The following is a 21955-nucleotide window of genomic DNA, read 5'->3' on the forward strand; positions in this document are numbered from 1 at the left end:
TGTGGTGAATGAGATTTGGTATTATGTCTAAGTTGTTTCTTTGATTTACTCTGTCACATGAGGCTGTAATTGATGATCTCTGGATTTTTACGGGGCTGATATAGTGGAAGATAAGGTTTAGGGTTACGGCCAAATGAGGCTCTAGCAGGTCAAAAAGCCATGAAGCCTTTGCGTGATGCATCTTTTCAACTGCAGATTAAACACCCCGGTAAGTTGTGTTGCTGTTTCAAAAACTATTTTCTGATTTCTGAGATAGAAAGTCTGATTCTTTCAGCTGTTGTTGAAGCAGATCATGAACTTGACTGAAGAATTGCTTGCTACAAACCTTGACAAAATGAGGTTCTAGATTAAAAGTATAGTGCGAACTGCAAACAGAGTGCCAACTGTACACTGTGCTTTTTTCTTTAAATTATTTATATTTTATAAAATAACAAAGTAACTGTTTGCTGCATTTGCTTTTTTTTGCTGTATAGTTCAGCACGTTTGGTGATGTTTAGGGCTGTACTCGACTCAGAACTGTGTCCAATCAGATTCAACTGTTCAATGCCAGTATTGGAGTATTCGGCGAGTGGAGCACGGATGAGCTGGGTGGGGCTGGGTACCACCACCTGGTGTTCAGAAGAGACTTTCCCCCCTCCCCTCTCCCCCCTTTCTCTCTCTCTCCCACTCCATTGCTGGAGATGTGGTGATATGTGCGAGGTGTGCAGGGCCTCTCTCACACAAGGAGACCCTGCTCTGAGTGAGAAACAGTGGCGGAGAGGATTAAACTCTTAACAGTTTGATTACATTTCACTAGAGCTGATACCGACCGTGCTCGTTGTCTTTTGCATGTAAGGGAGGAAACACAAGCAACCTTTCAAAAAAAGCAAATTGTATCACAAACACACGGAGAAATGCACCGTTTTAGACTCCCATAATAATCCCATAACGTCACATTAAATGGTATTTCATGAAATATCAAATCCAATCAGAAAAAAAACAAGAGAAACTACACATGGAGATTTTCCCATCGTTAGTTTTCTGGCGCCAATTTAGGGTAAGTTTCTGTTTCTGCCGATGGGTGCCGGGCGGGGAGGGGGAACGGGACTGCACTGCACACAGTGATTGCCCCCTCTCCATGCATAATGAACAGAGAATAAAGCAGTGTTAATTCTACTCTTCATTTGGTTTTGTTTTTCTTTAATAAAAATGTAATTAAAAAAGAACCGATAAGACCGTCCCGTTAAAGTACCTGATCAATAAGCAGTATCGGTAAGAGTAATAGTACCGTTAAAATCGTAACCATACCCATCCCTATGAGTTGTGCCTCGCCCTCCTGTGCCCCGCCCCCACACTGTTAAAAGTTGTTTTATTTGGAGGAACCCCGCACAGAGAGCCATGTTTCATTCACACATATAAAAATATATTTATGATTCCCCTTATTTATAATTCCTCATTTAAATGTTGTCCCTGTACATTTTATAAGGTTATATCTGTTTTATCCTCTTCTATTAATAAACACTGACTGGGAAAACAAAACCAAATGACTGCTCGACTTGAAGGATCCCAGTCAACGGGTTTCTGATGATTCCATTCATCCACTTTGAGGAGGCAGCCCTAGTGATTATTGTTCGTAATATTACAAATGAAAATACTAAATGCTATACTGTATACAAAGTACTGTATTCCCTTTTGTGTTCAGACTGGTCCATCCAACAGGTAGATTATATTTTGTAGTTCTATCAGTCACACACTCAAAGGTCACTTATGGGAAAATAAACAAAATTAGTTTTGTTAACGCTAACCCTGCATCCACCTCATCTCTTCCCAAGTCTCACCTGGAGAAGCACGACACCATCATGAGCAGTAGTGGTGGAACAATCCGTACGGACGGCACGCATGTGAACTGTGGATCAATTGCAAAATGTAACCATCATAGTGAAAGAGTTTAAATGAGACACGTGGAAGAAGATAGATGAGACACATGTGTGATGTGTTTTACTCTGAAGCACGATTACTGGTTGGTTTATGGTTGTCGCGCTAGATTGCTGCTACTTGACATGTAAATGGGCGCCTGCACGTTGGCCATATTGGAGCGCTCAAGAGCCCAGGTAAACAAACACTGTGGGTATTGAGAGATGAAGACTTATGACAAAATCGTCTGTCTCTTGCTTAATTCTGAAACGATTTTCATGAAATGTTCTTTGTTGTAAACATGAGAAATTTACCATGATACTGGTTACTTATTGAATAAAATTCAGTCACTGGGGGTGGATCTGATCCTGTTTCCAATTCAATTGAGTATTGAACATTTTATATATTTTAAGATTTATTTAAACATTGGACAACATCTCGTATGTTGTTTTCATTTCAGGCAATGGGCCAAAGTTCCTTGCTTTAATTGTTTTACAGAATAAATGGAAAGCAAAGTTACACTTGTCTCCCCTTTTTTTTTTTTTTGCTGATCCGAAAAATGATCTGATCCGTTACTCAAAACTGTGATAGGATTCGAACCATGAGCTTTGTGATCCGTTACAACCCTAATTACCATAATATGTCATTTACAGCCACAGTTTAGGGTGGTGTACACGGAGCTGACGCCATAGTGATTCAGGGCTATACAAATAAACTGGACTTGACTAGTTTTGTACCCCGGATGCTCCTAACCTGAACCTTCCTAAAATGTACCCTCCTAACCTTAATCCTCCTAAAATGTACCCTCCTAACCTTAACCCTCCTAACCTTAATACTCCTAAAATGTACCCTCCTAACCCTAACCCTCCTAACCTTAACCCTCCTAACCTTAATCTTCCTAAAATGTTCCCTCCTAACCCTAACCCTCCTAACCCTAATCCTCCTAACCCTAACCCTCCTAACCTTAACCCTCCTAACCCTAATCCTCCTAACCCTAACCCTCCTAACCTTAATCCTCCTAAAATGTACCCTCCTAACCCTAATCCTCCTAACCCTAATCCTCCTAACCCTAACCCTCCTAACCTTAATCCTCCTAACCCTAACCCTCCTAACCTTAACCCTCCTAACCTTAATCCTCCTAAAATGTACCCTCCTAACCCTAACCCTCCTAACCCTAATCCTCCTAACCCTAACCCTCCTAACCCTAACCCTCCTAACCCTAATCCTCCTAACCTTAACCCTCCTAACCCTAACCCTCCTAACCCTAACCCTCCTAACCCTAATCCTCCTAACCCTAACCCTCCTAACCCTAATCCTCCTAACCCTAACCCTCCTAACCCTAACCCTCCTAACCCTAACCCTCCTAACCCTAACCCTCCTAACCTTAACCCTCCTAGCCTTAATCCTCCTAACCTTAACCCTCCTAACCTTAATCCTCCTAAGATGTACCCTCCTAACCCTAATCCTCCTAACCCTAATCCTCCTAACCCTAACCCTCCTAACCTTAATCCTCCTAAAATGTACCCTCCTAACCCTGATCCTCCTAACCCTAACCCTCCTAACCCTAACCCTCCTAACCTTAATCCTCCTAACCTTTACCTCCTAACCTTAACCCTCCTAACCTTAACTCTCCTAACCCTAATCCTCCTAACCTTAACCCTCCTAACCTTAACCCTCCTAACCCTAATCCTCCTAACCTTAACCCTCCTAACCTTAACCCTCCTAACCTTAATCCTCCTAACCTTAATCATCCTAACCCTAACCCTCCTAACCCTAACCCTCCTAACCTTAATCCTCCTAACCTTTACCTCCTAACCTTAACCCTCCTAACCTTAACTCTCCTAACCCTAATCCTCCTAACCCTAATCCTCCTAACCTTAACCCTCCTAACCTTAACCCTCCTAACCTTAATCCTCCTAACCTTAATCATCCTAACCTTAACCCTCCTAACCCTAACCCTCCTAATACTAATCCTCCTAACCCTATCCCTCCTGACCCTAACCCTCCTAACCTTAACCCTCCTAACCCTAATCCTCCTAACCTTCACCCTCCTAAATTTAACCCTCCTAAATTTAACCCTCCTAACCCTAACCCTCCTAACCTTAACCCTCCTAACCTTAACCCTCCTAACCTTAACCCTCCTAACCCTAATCCTACTAGCCCTAACCTTCCTAACCTTAACCCTCCTAACCCTAATCCTACTAGCCCTAACCTTCCTAACCTTAATCCTCCTAACCCTAACCCTCCTAACCATCCTAACCTTAACCCTCCTAACCTCAACCCTTCCATCCTTAATGCTCCAAAACAAACGTTTATTTATCGACCTTAGCAGTTGGTTTTTTCTCTATTCAATTTGTAAATTACTTTATGAATTGCTGTGAATAGCACTTGATGCACTTTGTGTTAGCTTCTTTCTTTCTTTCTTTCTTTCTTCCAGCTCATGAGCCTCCTCTCCTCACCTCATCAGCCCCCTCCTCCCCCCCCCACCTCTCCCTCTCCAGGGGGAGGGGTCAGCACTCCTCAATCTCCACCGCCTTCTTCCAAAGAACCAATCGCACAGCGGCTCAGTGACCTCATGACCTCTGGCTCCAGAACCAGGAAGCAGTGTTTACGCAGCCTCAAGAGAGGGGTACACTCCTTTATTCATATAGTGTTCTAATTCTTCTAATTCTTTAATTTAACAACTATGTACTATCAATATATTCTAACCCTAACCTTAAAGATGGTGTTGCTCATCTGTTTATTCGAGATAATACAGGCGCTTGACTAACAGAAACAACACAGCAAAATATTGATATTAAGAAGCTTATAAGGAGTCAGAAGAACTCAGAGCTCACTGCGCTACTTCCTGGAATGTTCTAGATGAAAAGCCTCCAGTCCTTTACTATCAAAATAGCCATTTTTGGGCAAAGACACAAATCTGTCTGGAGCCACAAAACAGCCTGTAGCCTTATAATGAAAGTAACAGCCGGTTAGGTCTAAATGAGCTCATCAACGTGGCGGTCAATGAGCATTCATTAATGTCCTTTTTTTTTTTTTTAGAACACAGTCAAGTGAGAGGCAGGAACCTGACGTCTCAGGTGGTTTGGCTGGAAGCTCCCGCTGGCAGGAGCAGTGCTTTAGCTTTTCTTTGAACATTGAGTGGGACACATGAAGCAAGGGGGGGCGGGGTCCGGGCGTCCTCCCTCAAAACATTTTGAGTGTGAAACACTTCATTTCCTGCATTTTGTTGATTTTTTTTTTTGTGCACCGATATGTGCCTTTGCTGCATCAATTTATGTTGGAAATGTACTTAAAATTGTTAAAAGTACATTTGCACTGCTTTCCGCAGCAGTTCCGAAATCGCTCTTTCTATCGTATGTTCTGGAAATGTCTTTCAATATTACCGTTTTTTGTTTGCTCATTTCTCACCGCAGATCAAGCGTAGCGGTAAGCCAGCAGCGTTGGCGGTAAAAGCAAACAAATCGGTCCACGCACTTTTAAATTCTTTATTTTCCTCCGAGACTTTTCTCTGGGGATTTGGAATGCATAGCCACTGTACTGCCGGTGAAATAGTTCCAAATATCAGGATGAATCATATGGCTGTTCAGTCAGAGAAGCAGTCTACTAACGGTGTTCATGGAGAGCACGTGCTGCTGTAGCCACCCCCAGCTCTCTGCTATCCTATTGGCTGGACTGTTTGCATGCGTGTGAGTAGGGGCCGAATTCTGTATCTTGATTGGTTGCTGGACACGTGAGGCCCCGCCCCGTCATGTTCCTGTGCCGTACAAAGCAGCTGCGTTCCATCAAAGCTGGAACACGGAAAACTTAAACCCCTGATGCACATTTGAGTTGACTGAAATGTTCAAACTTTTTTATACGGTGTATAGACTCCACATTTTTTCAGTTGAAGAATGTAAGAATCACTTTAGGCAAACAACAATGATAAATTAAAATGTAAATGTTGAAAAAGGACCGTTATTCATTTCCATATCATCTTTTGTCAGAGCCACAGGAACCACTGGAGTCTCCAGACCCCTGATCTAGATGAGAAGCCTCAACATGTAGTCTTTATTAACACCGCTGTCATGACATCTATCCACTTCCTGTTCAGTACTGCCTCTTCCTGTGGGGGGAGGAAGAGAGATTTCATGTGTTTTACTGTCCTCACTTTCTTTCCCCTTGTTTCTGGAATATGCAGCTGTCACTCAAACTGGTAAGAACAGCTTTTATGTTTTTATTGTATGTTTTATCTGTGTGTGTGTGTGTGTGTGTGTGTGTGTGTTACTGTGTGTGTGTTACTGTGACTGTTAATGTGTGTTAATAATAATAATAATAATAATAATAATAGTAACTTAAATTTGCGCTTTCAAAGAACCCAAGGTCGCTTGATGTGTTGTTGTTAGTTACTGTGAGTGTGCTACTGTGTGTTACTGTGAGTGTGTTACTGTGAGTGTGTTACTGTGTGATACTGTGTGATACTGTGTGTGTTACTGTGAGTGTGTTACTGTGTGTGTGTGTGTTACTATGTGTGTTACTATGTGAGTGTGTTACTGTGAGTGTGTTACTGTGAGTGTCTTACTCTGAGTGTGTTACTGTGTGTGTGTTACTGTGTGTGTTACTGTGTGTGTATGTTACTGTGAGTGTGAGTGTGTGTGTGTGTGTGTGTGTGTGTGTGTGTGTGTGTGTGTGTGTGTGTGTGTGTGTGTGTGTGTGTGTGAGAGAGTGTGTGTGTGTTACTGAGTGTTACTGTGAGTGTGTTACTGTGTATTACTGTGAGTGTTAGTGTGTTATAACGGTGTAGCATCAATATCAAGATCTACCTTCATTGATACATTTGAACCACAGCACCAGAGGGCAGAATCACTATAGATATAGAAACTGGAACTGTGTTACAGTTTGTATTACTGTGTGTGTACAATGTGTTACAGTGTGTGTAACTGTGTGTGTACTATGTGTTACACTGTGTGTTTCTGTGTGTGTACTATGTGTGACTGTGTTACTGTGTGTAGGGCTCGGACAGCCAGCCTCCCTCTGAGCAGCGCAGGAAGAAGCTCCAGAACCGAATCAGCAGCATCAGGATGCAGCTGCAGCGCGAGAGAGAGCGACGGTGAAACTCTGCTTTACTATACTACTACCATACTACAGCTATACTATTAATATACTATTACTATTGACAATACTATTACTATTTACAATACTATTACTATACTAATACTATTGACAATACTATTACTATACTATTTCCATTGACAATACTATTACTATACTATAACTATTGACAATACTATTACTATACTATTTCCATTGACAATACTATTACTATACTATAACTATTGACAATACTATTACTATTTACAATACTATTTTCTATACTGTTACCATTAACAATACTATTACTATACTATTACTACTGACAATACTATTACTATTGCTATACTATTAATGTGCTGTTACAATTGAACTGTTTAACGTTTAACCGTTCAGACTTAGGCCCAGCTCTCTGACCAGTCCGTATTGTACACTGTGTACAATACCAAGCATTTCATATAAATACTATATACACTATCTTCTTCTTCTTCTTCTTTCGGCTGCTCCAGTTAGGATTCGCCACAGCGGATCATCTTCCTCCAATACCTTCCAATGCCTTCTATACCTTCAATACTATATACACTATATATACTATATACACGACATATACTATAAACTATATACACTATATATACTATATACGCTATATACACTATATATACAATATACATTATATACATCTCATCACTGTTCTCAGTCTCGTTCCCGCAGTCTGTCAGTATTCACTACATTAGCGTTCACAATCGCCACGCTCCCTTACCGTGAAATAACACTATATATACTATATACACTTTATACACTATATACACCTTATATACTATATACACTCTATAAACTATATACACTATATACACCTTATATACTATAAACACTTTATACACTATATACACCTTATATACACTATATACACTTTATACACTATATACACCTTATATACTATATACACTATATATACTATATACACATTATATGCTATATATACTATATACACTTTATACACTATATACACCTTATATATTATATACACTACATATACCATGTCTGACCCCCTAGGAGGGTCTGGTTAGTGTCAGCTTGGACCTGATCATTAGTATTGATTGGACGTTCTGAAGTTTTTAAACATGTTGAGTCAGGAAAGGACATGAAGCTTTTCTAGATTTTGAAAGTGTGTGTGTGTGTGTGTGTGTGTGTGTGTGTGTGTGTGTGTGTGTGTGTGTGTGTGTGTGTGTGTGTGTGTGTGTGTGTGTGTGTGTGTTGGTGTGTCTGTGTGTGTGTGTGTGTGTGTGTGTTTGTGTTTGTGTGTCTGTGTCTGTGTGTGTGTGTGTGTAGGGACGCTCTCGTGCACAGTAACGTGTTCCATCACAGCCTGGAAGCTCAGATCGAAGCAGCCAATCAGAGTTTGGAACGACTGGAGGAAGAGCTGCAAAAACACCAGGTGTGACCACACACACTTTACCTACACACACACTTTTAGACACACACTTTACTCACACACACTTTACCTACACACACACTTTACCTACTGTACACACACACTTTACCCCCACACACACTTTACCTACACACACACTTTTAGACACACACTTTACTCACACACACTTTACCTACACACACACACTTTACCTATCTGCACACACTTTACCTACACACACACACACTTTACCTACCTACATACACACTTTACCTACCTACACACACACTTTACCTACCTACACACACACTTTACCCACCTACATACACACTTTACCTACCTACATACACACTTTACCTACCTACATACACACTTTACCTACCTACAAACACACTTTACCTACACACACACTTTACCTACCTACACACACACACTTTACCTACCTACATACACACTTTACCTACCTACACACACACTTTACCTACACACACACTTTACCTGCCTACACACACACTTTACCCACACACAATTTACCTACCTACACACACTTTACCCACACACACACTTTACCCACACACACACTTTACCTACCTACACACACACTTTACCTACCTACACACACACTTTACCTACACACACACACACACTTTACCTACCTACACACACACTTTACCTACCTACACACACACTTTACCTACACACACACACACACTTTACCTACCTACACACACACTTTACCTACCTACACACACTTTACCTACACACACACAAACTTTACCTACACACCTGATCGGATAACGCAATGTATTTGAGACCAACAATAACAAAATCACGGAACTGGAAATGGTCGGACGACAATTATAATTGAATGAAACACAATATCCGTAATGGATGGTTATTTCATGGATCGATCGGCCACCTTACTAGAGGTGGGCAGGCGGGGCACGGGGCATCCTGATCACCTGCAACATGAGCGTAAGTGCACTGCCGAGGCATACAACCTGCTGAGCGAGTACCCAGACACTCTGTATGGAACAGAGAGGGTGAGTGCACCCATCAAAACACTGATGGATGGATGGAGAGATGGAGGAATAAGAATAAATCATTTGATGGGTTAACAGTTATTTATCAAATAACTGTTAAATGTATAAAATGTTTTGTGTGTGTGTATAACATTACAAGTGACTCTGTTTGGTGTGACTTGGATGTTACTACAGTACAGGTACTGTTTACGTCAGTGTATTGCTTTTTGACTATAGGGTGTCCGCGAGCTCTGGTGCGAATCAGTCAGTTGTCAGGAAAGAGCATTTGCAAAACGTCTCGCAAGCTAACATTAGCTCGTCGCCTCAGGGCGACGGGGCCGGTTATTTCATAACTAACCCTGAATGAGGGTTATCAACAGCCATCGACACATGCAAAAAAACATTGTCATTGCAAGTTAATGTTTTTCTCAAATGTATAAAATAATCTACATTTACTAGCAATATACTGTACGTAGATATTTTCTTATATGCTTAACACCTTAACGCCACATGATCCCTCTAAAACAAAGCCGACTATACTTCTCTCTGCAACGATGGAGTTGTCTCTGAAGTGCGCTGTCTTTGCAGTTGACCGTACATTGCAAAGCAAGCATTGTTTTAATTTCTCTTTTGCCGTAGACTATGTTATACTACTACTAATAATATTAATAACTATATCTGCAGGCACCAATATACGGGGTCCATTTTAGTCGTGTAAGCTATGTATTACAGTTCTCCGGATTCTTTGCAACGTAGCACAAGTTATAATTTTTCAATTTTTACGATGACTCAGAGACAAACTATTGATTTACATAGCATTGGTTGATGATGTCACAAAGTGACTGTGTTGTCAGTGTAACACCAGTGTTCTTCAATTTTCAGTGAGTTTGTAAAGTTTTTTCCATATTTCCTAATACAAATGTAAATCGGTGTGAATCAAACCCTGCACGACAACAGGTATGAACCGTTCCCGTTGTTTGGGAAGAGAAGTGGGCACCATTCAGCTTCATTGGTTTCATGTTCACCTGGATCTTGAACCCATCACTCCGTCGTACATTTGAGTGGCTTTAACTCAACGGGGTCATGAGTTTTGTGGACTTCTGTTTTTTGTATTTTTCATGAATCCGGCAAAGTAATGGAGACCAAAGAAATCAAATATAAATCGAACAGAACCACACACATCTCCCAGGTAAGAAAGTACCTAAATATACATGTAAATGTATAGTTTGTAAACTGTAATCAGAGGGTAAAACCTGCACCACGGCTACTGCTAGCAATACAGAAATAGCACCATCTCTAGTGCAGCCTGTGAACCTGCAAGCTCATTGTGGCTCTACGCCAGCTCTGCGGGCAGAGGTGGTTTGGATCTTGAAAACCATTTAGGACCACCACTCTTATATACTTTAAATTAGGAAATTTGCCCAATATTCAAAACAAATTTCCTGACTCCCGCAGCTGCTTTCACATGGAGATGCGACAAAACAAATTCGGTTTGGCTCCGTTGATCACTAATCAACTGACTGACCAAGTCAGCGAGGCCAGCTGCATTGCCGTCATATTTGACAGAAGCCTCAACAAAGACCAAACAGTTAGACCTTCATCTGCACTACTGGGTCAGTGCCCACTTCCAGTCGAAATATTTTGGGTCACAGTTCATGGGTCATGCAACAGTGGCAGACTTGCTCAAACATTTCAAAGTATCAGAAAAAAATCTAATTTGCAAAATCACAATCTGTCATCACCATACTGGGCTTAAACATGGATGTAGTTTGAACTGCTTTCAGAGCTCAAAATTCATGGTAGCCTAGTTAGCTAAATTACTAACTAACATGTAGTGTGTGTATATAATAGGTACTTGCACATGTTATACCAAAATTAGCTTTTGATAGTGTGTACGTGACCTTGATTTGAGAAAGACAAGCTCAAACAGAGCTTGTCTATGGCAGGTATATGGAGTTACAGTGAGGGAAATAATTATTTATTATATATCAATGATCATGAGAAAGGTGAGGGATCAGCCAAGAACTACACAGGGGGAGCTTGTTAATGATCTTAAGGCAGCTGGGACCACAGTCACCAAGAAAAACATTGGTAACACACCACGCCGTAATGAATTAAAATCCTGCAACGCCCGTAAGGTCCCTACTCAAGAAGGGACATGTACAGGCCCGTCTGAAGTTTGCAAATGAAGACCTGAATGATTCACAGAATGCTTGGGAGAAGGTGATGTCAGATGAGACCAAAATCGAGCTCTTTGGTATCAATGCGACTCGCCGATATTGTGTGCTCAGCGTGTGCTCAGCGCAGGGCACCTCGATGCACCCCCCCCCCCGATGCCAACAGGCCGCCAGGTATACAGGCCCTCCACCACCCCCAGCACCTGGGGCGCCCGCCGCAGAGAAGCCGCGCAGCAGAAGCAAAAGGCCAACAGCCGCCCCCCACACCCACAACTGTGAGCAGCCCCCCAGGGGCCCCGGAGGGCACCCGACGGTGCTCTCCGCAGCCCTGCCGGGTCGCAGCACATCTTAAGTCACCAGGCGCAAGCCACCAGGACTCCAGCCCAGCAGGCAGGGGAGCCCACCTGACCGCCTCCCAGCCAACCACGCCCCCACACCAACCCGCCAGCCATGTCTAACTTTAGACATGGCTATCTGTGAATACATGTTAAATTTAAAACAACATTATAAAAAATATTAAATATTAATAAAAAAAAAAAGAAATATAAAATATAACAGAAATATCGTTATTATTTTAAGAATTAACTGAACATTCACAAAGCAAATAGTATTTACGACAGGCATGTAAGAGGAGAGCCCCCGGGCCCTTTCTCAAACCCGGAACCAGACACAATGAGCTGAGCTGTTTACAAACCACAAAGTAATGAAATGAAAGTATAGCAATTTCCACTTAGGATGCAGTTCCTTATCTTATGTATTATTCACTAAACACAAGAATTAAATCATTCTATAGTATGACCAACACAACATTGGATACAACAACATATTCAAGATTCAAGAGGTTTATTCGTCTCGTACATATACATACTTTCATACATATATGCAGTGAAATGTAATGCAACGCACCCGGTGATAGCACACAATATGTCCTAGGAAAAAAAGAAATAAAAGTAAAGAATTCCTTTCTAATAGACCGACTAACTGACTCCTAAAATGTAATGCAGTAGTTGAATACTTAAAGAATAAGATAAAAATATATAGAATAAAATACAATAAAAATAAAATGAAATAAAATGGAATAGATAGAGGGAATATGCCTATGTATATACAGATATGTGCAATTAAAGTGGCATGTGAATTAAAGTGGCATGTGAATGTGAATAGAGTGAGGTAGTGTTTGGGATAATACAGCACAGTATACAACAGTACGGCGCAGCAATACGGCATCACGAACAACCCTGAACAGTGATACAGTATGCGGTACAGTATGCTACATACAGTACAGTAGGTAGTGGAGCCTAGTGTATGGCTCGGTTAGGACCCCTGGTGAGGTCAGCATTGACAGTTCTAATGGCTTGAGGGAAGAAACTCCGTCTCAGTCTCTGTTCTCGCTGTGTGACTGCGGAGGCGCTTGCCTGACCGCAGCAGCTGAAACAGTCCGTTGTTGGGGTGATGAGGATCCTTCATGATCCTACAGGCTCTGCTACTACACCTCCTGGTGTATAACTCCTGCAAGGGGGGGAGGGTAGTTCCAGTGGTACGTTCAGCTGAACGCACCACCCTCTGCAGGGCCCGCCTGTCCTGGGCAGTACAGTTCCCAAACCAGGCAGTGATGTTGTCTGTCAGGATGCTCTCCACTGCTCCAGAGTAGAAGGACTTGAGGATCCTCACCGAGACCCGGAATTTCCTCAGCTGCCTGAGGTGGTAGAGACGCTGCCTCGCCTTTCTCACCAGAGTGTCTGTGTGAACAGTCCATGTTAAGTCCTCTGTGATGTGGACTCCCAGATATCTGAAGCTGCTCACCCTATCGACAGAAGTCCCATTAATCCACAAGGGCGCGTGCGTCCTCGATTGTAATCCACGCCTAAAGTCCACAATCAGCTCCTTGGTTTTGCTGACGTTCAGGTGTAGGCTGTTGTCCTGGCACCAGAGTGACAGGTCAGCCACCTCCTCGCGGTAGGCCTTCTCATCGCAGTCGGTGATCAGGCCCACGACCACGGTGTCGTCAGCAAACTTGATGATGGTGTTGGAGCTGGACCTGGCCACACAGTCATGTGTGTACAGGGAGTACAGTAGGGGGCTGAGGACGCAGCCCTGGGGGGATCCTGTATTCAGGGTGAGGGAGCTTGACATGTGCTTCCCCACCTTGACCACCTGGGGGCGACCTGTGAGGAAGTCCAGGATCCAGGTGATTAGCGGACCATTCAATCCGAGCTCCATCAGCTTGACAGCCAGTCTGGTGGGAACTATGGTGTTGAAAGCTGAACTATAATCAATGAACAGCATTCTCACATAGGCCCCCTTCTGGCCATCCAGGTGCGTGAGCGTGGTGTGCAGTACCTGGGAGACCGCGTCATCCGTGGATCTGTTTTGCCGGTACGCGAACTGCAACGGGTCCAAGGTGCGGGGGAGGGAGGCGCAGATGTAATCCTTAATCAGCCTCTCGAAACACTTCATGACCACCGAGGTGAGGACCACCGGACGGTAGTCATTCAGGCAGGCAGGAGAGGCGATCGTCGGCACAGGAACGACGGTGGACCTCTTGAAACAGGACGGGACCACTGATTCAGCCAGGGAGATGTTGAATATTGTAGTGAACACCGGAGCTAGCTGGTTAGCACAGGTCTTCAGTACTCACCGAGATATGCCGTCTGGGCCCGCAGCTTTCTTGGTGTTCACCCGCATCAAGGCCTTCCTGACCTCGGGCACGGACACTGAGAGTGCGCGCTCATCCCCAGCGGTGTAACTCCAATTAGCCGACGAGCTAGCAGTGTTGCTGCCAGACTCGAACCGCGCATAAAAGGAGTTCAGTTCGTTGGCCAGGGAGGCGTCCACACTCGTGGCTGGGGAGGAGCTGCTCTTGTAGTTTGTTATTGTTCGCAGCCCCTCCCACAAGCGTCTGGTGTCCCCCCGCTCCATCTGTAGCTCCACAGTCTCTCTGTACGTCCGTTTGGCGTCCCTCACCGCCCTCCACAGATTGTACGACGCCGCTTTGTAATTGTCCATATTACCAGATACAAGACCGTCATTGTAAGCGGCCGTGCGAGCATTCAGAGCGCAGCGGATGGAATTATCAACCCATGGTTTCTGGTTTGGAAATATCCGAACTTACACCGTGGGAACGATTTCATCCGCGAGCGTAGCCACAAAACTTACTACAAAGTATATGTTTACTGACATTGCCGGTAAACCCGTGTGTCTTTACATTTACATTTAGTCATTTAGCAGACGCTTTTATCCAAAGCGACTTACAAGGGAGAATAACATTCAAGCTACATTGCGACAGAGATTAGTGTAACAACAACATTCGTGTAACAATAAATACTGCAAGGTGGTGCTAAGTGATTGTAGGTTAGGACAGGAGGTACTCACTGAAGAGCTGGGTCTTCAAGTGCTTCTTAAAGACAGAGAGGGAGGTCCCCGCTCTGGTCATTTTTGGCAGCTCGTTCCACCAACGTGGAACTACAAATGAGAATAGCCTGGATTGCCGTGGCTGTATGGCCGGCAGAGCCAGGCGACGCTCATTTGACGAGCGCAGCATCCGGGGGGCAACATGTGCTCTTACAAGAGCATTTAAGTAGGCAAATTTGTGGAGCAAATGTGACTGTAATTAAGGAATTTAATCTCAGGCGGCACTACGAGACGAAACATCAGGATAGGCTGGAAAACCTGAATGCAGAGCAGAAGATACAAAAAGTGGAGAGTTAAAGAAGAATCTGACATTTCAGCAGACATTTTTCACCGGAGCAAAACACAAAGTGAAGCTGCTGTGAAAGCAGGTTTTATTGTGGCAGAGAAGATAGCCAAATCAGGCCGGCCATTTACCGAGGGAGAGTTTCTGAAGAGCTGCATGATGAAGATGGGTGACGTCTTGTGTCCAGACAAAAAGCAGATGTTGGCAAATGTAAGCCTGAGTAGAAATACGGTTGCTGATCGGGTTTGTGAGATGGCCACTGATTTGAGAACACAGTTGAGTGAAAGAAGCAAAGACTTTATTACATACTCTCTTGCTTTGGATGAGAGTACTGACATGACAGACACGGCACAGCTAGCCATTTTCATCCGTGGAGTGGACTCCAATTTGCGCGTAACAGAGGAAATATTGGACATTAAATCGATGCACGGGACAACAGGAAAATATATTTTTGAAAACGTATGTCAAAGTGTAACCGACATGCAACTGCCCTGGGACAAACTTATTGGACTTACAACAGATGGAGCACCGGCGATGTGTGGGGAAAAAAGTGGACTAGTGGGAAGGATGAGAGTTAAGATGCAGGAGGAGAACTGTACTGGTGAGTTAAAAGCATAGCTTGAGCAAGACACTTAACCCCTAATTGCTCCTGATGGCTGCGTCCGTCGGTGTTTGAACAATTGAAAGTCGCTTTGGATAAAAGCGTCTGATCAATGTAATGTAATGTAATGTAATGTAATATCACTGCATCATACACCAGGAAGCGCTGTGTGGTAAAGTCCTAAAAATGGAGCATGTAATGAGTGCTGTAACGCAAACTGTAAACTTTATCCGAGCAAAAGGTTTAAATCACCAACAATTTCAATCTTTTCTGCGGGAAATAAATTCAGAGTTTGCCGACATTCCTTATCATACAGAGGTGCTTTGGCTGAGTCAGGGAAAAGTTCTCAATAGAGTTTTTGAGCTCAGCAAGGAAATCTGTCAGTTCATGGACAGTAAAGGAAACACCTACACAGTTTTGCGGGATGAAAAGTGGAAATGTGAGTTAGTGTTTCTGGCTGACATAACAGCTCATCTCAATGTTTTAAACCTTCAGCTCCAGGGACGTGACCACATGATCACTGACATGTATGATGCGGTGAAGGCATTTCAAGTGAAGCTGCTCTTATGGGAGACACAAGACCACTGCAACTTGCCTCACTTTTCCTGTTGCCAAGTAATGTTGAACCAAGTTGGCGCAACGGTGTTCCCAAATGCGCACTTTGCTGATAAACTGAGCGCACTGCGCACTGAGTTCGCGCGGCGCCTTGGTGACTTTGAAGCAGAAAAAAATAATTTCGAGCTGCTTCGCAACCCATTTGCCATCGACGTGGAAACTGCACCTGTACAGATTCAGATGGAGCTGATTGAGCTGCAGTGTAATGGGACATTAAAGGCAAAATACGACACTGCAGGACCCGCACAGTTTATTTTCTCCATTCCTGAAGCAATGCCCCAGCTCCGTCTACATGCGGCGCGAACCTTGTGCATGTTTGGTAGCACATATCTGTGTGAGAAGCTGTTCTAAGTGTTGAAGAATAACAAAACAGCACACAGGAGTCGTCTCATTGATGAACACTTGCTGTCCATCCTGAGAATCTCCACAACACAGCACCTCACACCAAACCTAAGCCAAATTTAGCAATTTTTTTGGCCTATGATTGGTATGTGTGCACATATATCACTTAAATTATTTAATGTAATAATACTAAACGTTATTTCACAAATACCTTAAATAATGTAAAACAACATTTTAACATATTTTGTTATATTGATGGTTAAAAAAATACCTATCGTCGTTGTATGACAAAAATACACTACTAATGAAATAATAGGGTTAATAAATAATTACCGGTGCAACATACAGTCTCCCAGTGCTTGGCTCTTAATGTTTTTACCAAAGTGATACATTTATGGATTGAATTTAGGAAATAGGTTATAGGATCATCCTTTTATTCTATCTTGTATTGATTTACAAAGAAAAGAAATCCACTCTCAGACAGGAGATGGCTATCATTGTTTACAGAAGCTCATAGAGCCGACTCGTTTGCAACCGGCACATCACTACTCGGCGCTCCAAGTGTTTGTCGTGCGTGCGGAAAGGATCTCCTGTTCACCACGGCAACAGTGACGGGCACCAAGCAAGCGCGAGTGAGGAAATATTTACGTAGAATTTAAAAAATAATAAAAATTAAAAAAAAACATTTTACATATTTTCGAGAGAGAAACTCATCACATTTTTTGGTGTTGATCCTGTAGACGCCAGAATTGATCTTCAAGACGAGACGCAGTATCTTTAGTATCAATACTTTTGATATCGATCCACCCACCCCTAGTGCACAACAGCTCATACATTTAAAAGATCCAAGTTACAATTGCTATCTAGCAAGTGTGGACTAAAAATTAAACAGGCTCCAACCAACTCTCCTGCTATACTGTCACAAAGCACAAAGTTTGAGCGAAGTGTAATTAGCTTCAGAATATTGAAAGTTTGAGGTAAAAATTGTCAGGATCTAGCGATATGCTCGATATTTCACAAAGGCTCCAGTCAATCAAATGGAACTTAATCTAAACTACACAATGGAAAAGAAATCATGCAACGTTTCTAACCTGCTTTGTAAATGCCTTTCCTCTCACGCTCATGATGGTGCAGATCAGTCTCTTCAACCTTTCCAAGTGCCTGCAGTACTTTTCCATGTCCAAAATGGCAGCTCAGGTTGAAGATGCTTAATTGGAAGGTGGGGCAGGGCGCCTTCCCTCTTTCGAACCGTCACATTCCTTTAAATGAAGCCTTGGCTGCAGCACTTACCAACCCATTACATCACTTCTGAGATGGCTGCCTAGGTTTAGTGCAATGTCGAGCTTACCGGAAAAGCTTGGCTTAATATTTGGCAGACCGCGCCACCCGACATAACCCTGAACCTTTCTCATATCCACCGAGAGTTTTGGACATTGTGGTTGGAACAGCGGCAGCTCTCTTCAGGTGGAGATGCAGACGTGGTCAGCAGAGCTCTGGCCAGCATCTACTGATGAGTTTCCACCTGGCGAACCTGTGCTCCCTGAGCTTCACAACCAGAATAACAAGGAAGAAAACCTGGCTGAATTAATCCATGCCGTCTGCCTGGATTTAATCTCTACGTTTCAGAATTATTTGGCCTCAGGCCTCGTCCACACTTATATGGATATTTTCACATAAACAAAATTTAGTTCAAAATCCTGTCCACACTAACTGTGTTTTAGAAAATTTCTCTGTCCACCCGAAAACTCAACAACCATTTAAAACGCTGACATAAGCCTCCGGGTCAGTAGGGCATGATGATATTTCGTAAAAATTGATGTGAAATACCACAGAACATTAGGAGCATGTGTATCGAGTGTATTCATAATATTCATACACAATACTGTATAGATGCCATTCCTAAAGCTGGAGACTTTAAGACCCCTTTAAGACACGGAGAACAGCACAACGCCGCTGCAGGTTCCTGATGCAGGTCGTGATCCTGAGGGCCAGCGTGTTCAAGAAGCTCCCTTTTACTTCCTCCACACAAACATACGTAAAACAGATTTTTCCACCCTGTCCCTAACCTTTTTCCAAAAGCTTCGTTCCCACTTCTTAAAATGCTGTTTTCCTGTGGACAGCACACAGAGAAAATACATTTTCAAAAATATTTGTATGTGTGTGGACAGGGCCTTAATTTGTGTAGTTAGTCTATAACGCTGTCTATATTTTATTATTTAATGAACCAATTATTTATTTCAGCCTTTTTAAAGGCTGCGCTTCGTGTTTTATTTTTAACGCACTGTTCCCTTTTAAAAAAAACCCATTTGGTGAAAATATTGCTGAAGCTTGAATTAATAATTGGAATTAGAGATATGTTGTTTAATTTAAATGTTATTCTTTTGCTGCTGTAAATCTAGGCCTAATAGCTCCATTATATTGTAAAATGAAGCCCATCACATTGCTGAGGTCTGTCTGTTGGTAAGATAACTGCCTAATTACCATTCAAATGTATTTCTCATATCTCATATCATTATGTTTTTTGTCTAGAGTACATGACAAATTAAATTTGTTCAAAACGTACATTTTCAAATTTTCATTTGGCCCCCGTAAATCTTCAAATTTCATGTGATTTGGATGTGGCCGGCGGGCTGCTGTTTGCCAGCCCCTGGCCTACAAGATATCCCCAACTACAGGAAGGCAACCCACCCAACTGTTACCCCAACCCTCTAAGTTATTGACAGCAAGTACTTACTCTACTTTCCAGGAAAAACCTGGAAAGTAGAGTAAGCAAATTGTAACCTTTGCTTACAATCCAATTTCTTGAATATGTCCCCATTTTGGTTCTTGTGCCCATCCAAATATCTCACTACATTTTTCTACCTCATCAAATTCAACATTAAAACGCTCTCACTTTCCAAACAAGTGCGACGGTTGCCATGGTATCAGTTGTTTATCTGCCCAAACTACTCATTCCTGTGAACCACATTCTCCCAGGTCCTGCAGTGGGAATCAAATACATACTCTGAGGTTGAAAAAATCCAGTAGAGGATGTACTGCCTGTGCCAGCTCTGGAAGTTAAACCTGCCACAGGAGCTTACCCTATCCCACTTTTATCCAGTCACCATGGAGCCTGTCCTCTCTACCTCAATAACAGTGTGAGGCGGGTCCGCCACAAAACAGGACCCAAAAAGAGTTCAGCGCACAATCAGAACTGCAGAAAAGATCATTGACGTCAACCTACCCCCCTCCAGGATCTTTTCAGCTCCAGGGCTAGAAAGCGAGACCCGTCCCCTCTCATACCCCGGCCATCACGTTTCTCATTCTAGGAGGCACTTCAGAGCCTGAAATATTTTTACTTTTTATTCTGTATACGTACTGAGATTCACTGAACACCGGAGTCAAATTCCTTGTGTGTGGAAACACACTTGGACAATGAAGTCTGATTGCATTTCGTCATTTAGCAGGCGCTTTTGTACTGGCGATTACAGTCACAGCTCAACCTACTCTCAGAACAAGTAGCGCTAGTAGAGGTAGAGATTTATTTTCTTTAATACAAAGAAATTAAGAGTAAGTTAGAAAGTAAAGGGTAAATATCCTCATGAGGTAGACAAGTAAAGAGATGGGAGTTCAGTCTGTGATAAAAGATAGTAAGCGATTCAGTTGTTCTATCACTAGGGGGTGCTGCCATGGTAATTTGGGCGAAGCAGGAAAGCTGGTAGTCCAGAATTACCCCAAGGTCTTGATGGTTATGTCTGTGTGAAGGAAGTCTTTCCCAGGGAGAAATAGTCCAGATCGGTGCCTGGACATCCATGCGTTTATGTCTTGGAGACATGCAGAGATGCACCTCTCGATAAGGGTTTTCCGAGGGGAAAGGAGAGATGGAGTCGAGTGTCAACAGCAGAGTGGTGGGAGGAGATCACGTCACCAAGGAATTTAGTAGAAGGAGAACGGGGGGGGATTTGGTGGTTAACTGTCAAAGGAAGCGGATCGAGGAATATAAGGACACAGGAGAGGGATGATGCCCTGGCAGAGTGGAGAGCCTCCATCACATAGAGGAGAGTAGTCTTGTGGAGTGAGAAGCCTTGAAGCCAGATTGAACTGGAGGAGGTCATTCTGAGAGAGTTGCTTGGAGATGGCTCACTCAAGGCTTTAGGATCAAAAGGAGAGAAGTGACACTGGTCTGTAGCTCTGAACTGCAGAGTAAGATAGTTTTCCAAAGAAAAAAACTGCATTAACATTTATAATTTTTTTTATGGATTTCATTTGTTTGATAAAGATGTGATTGACTGAAAGTCACAAGAATACTTTTTAAGTAGGCTGAAAATTCATCCTTCATTTTTTTTGCACGTAAATGGGACAACAATATAGAGGGTGCCAGACAGCAAGTGTTTGTGTAAGCACACACCTAACACAAACACCTATATGTTCTGTCTTACCTCAGTCACAGCTAAATATTCTTTCTGAACACAGTACTAGTACAGTTAGTGCTAGTAGAGCTAGTACTAGTAGAGTTAGCACTAGTAGAGCTATTACTGGTAGAGCTAGTACTAGTAGAGTTAGTACTGGTAGAGCTAGGACTAGCAGAGCTAGTACTACTAGAGCTACTACTAATAGTTAGTACCAGTAGAGTAAGTACTGGTACAGCTAGTACTAGTCAAGTTAGTACTAGTAGAGCTTCTACTAATAGTTAGTACTAGAATAGCTAATACTAGTGGACCTAGTACTAGTAGAGCTAATACTAGTATAGTTAGTTCTAGTAGAGTTAGTACTATTAGGGCTAGTATTAGTAGGGTTAGCACAAATCGAGTTAATACTAGTAGTACTTGTACTAGTATAGTTAGTACTAGTAGAGTAAGTGCTAGTAGAGGTAGCACTAGTGGAGTTAGGACTAGTGGAGTCAGTACTACTAGAGTAAATGAGTAAAGAAAAGTATTTTAGACAGTAAAGGGAAAAAAGATGCCCATGTGGTAGACAGACAGACAGACAAGTCAGTTAAGTAGGGTCCAAGTGTCGTCTGAAGGAATGTTCTGCAATGAAAGATGGGGAGCGATTCCATTGTTCTGCCACTAGGGGAGCTGCTCCCACCATTGGGGCACCGGAGCGAGTTACAGTTAGGGTTAGGGTTACATCATACTCACATGCACACAC

At 42.8% G+C, this 21955-nt stretch overlaps 1 protein-coding gene across 1 annotated transcript in view; it reads left to right on the forward strand.

The window, feature by feature from the left end:
- Nucleotides 1-21955, forward strand: part of LOC307232624 (formin-binding protein 1-like) — a gene marked incomplete at both ends in the record, with an annotated part of 58851 nt that overhangs the window by 25237 nt on the left and 11659 nt on the right. The window contains 4 exons of the mRNA XM_080003725.1: nt 4331-4522; nt 6074-6088; nt 6885-6982; nt 8293-8398. Of these exons, the coding sequence (XP_079859851.1) occupies nt 4331-4522; nt 6074-6088; nt 6885-6982; nt 8293-8398 (411 nt within the window). The remainder of the gene's footprint in view (nt 1-4330; nt 4523-6073; nt 6089-6884; nt 6983-8292; nt 8399-21955) is intronic.

This window comes from Zeus faber (genome assembly GCF_960531495.2).
Source record: "Zeus faber genome assembly, chromosome: 7".
Classification (NCBI taxonomy): domain Eukaryota; kingdom Metazoa; phylum Chordata; class Actinopteri; order Zeiformes; family Zeidae; genus Zeus; species Zeus faber.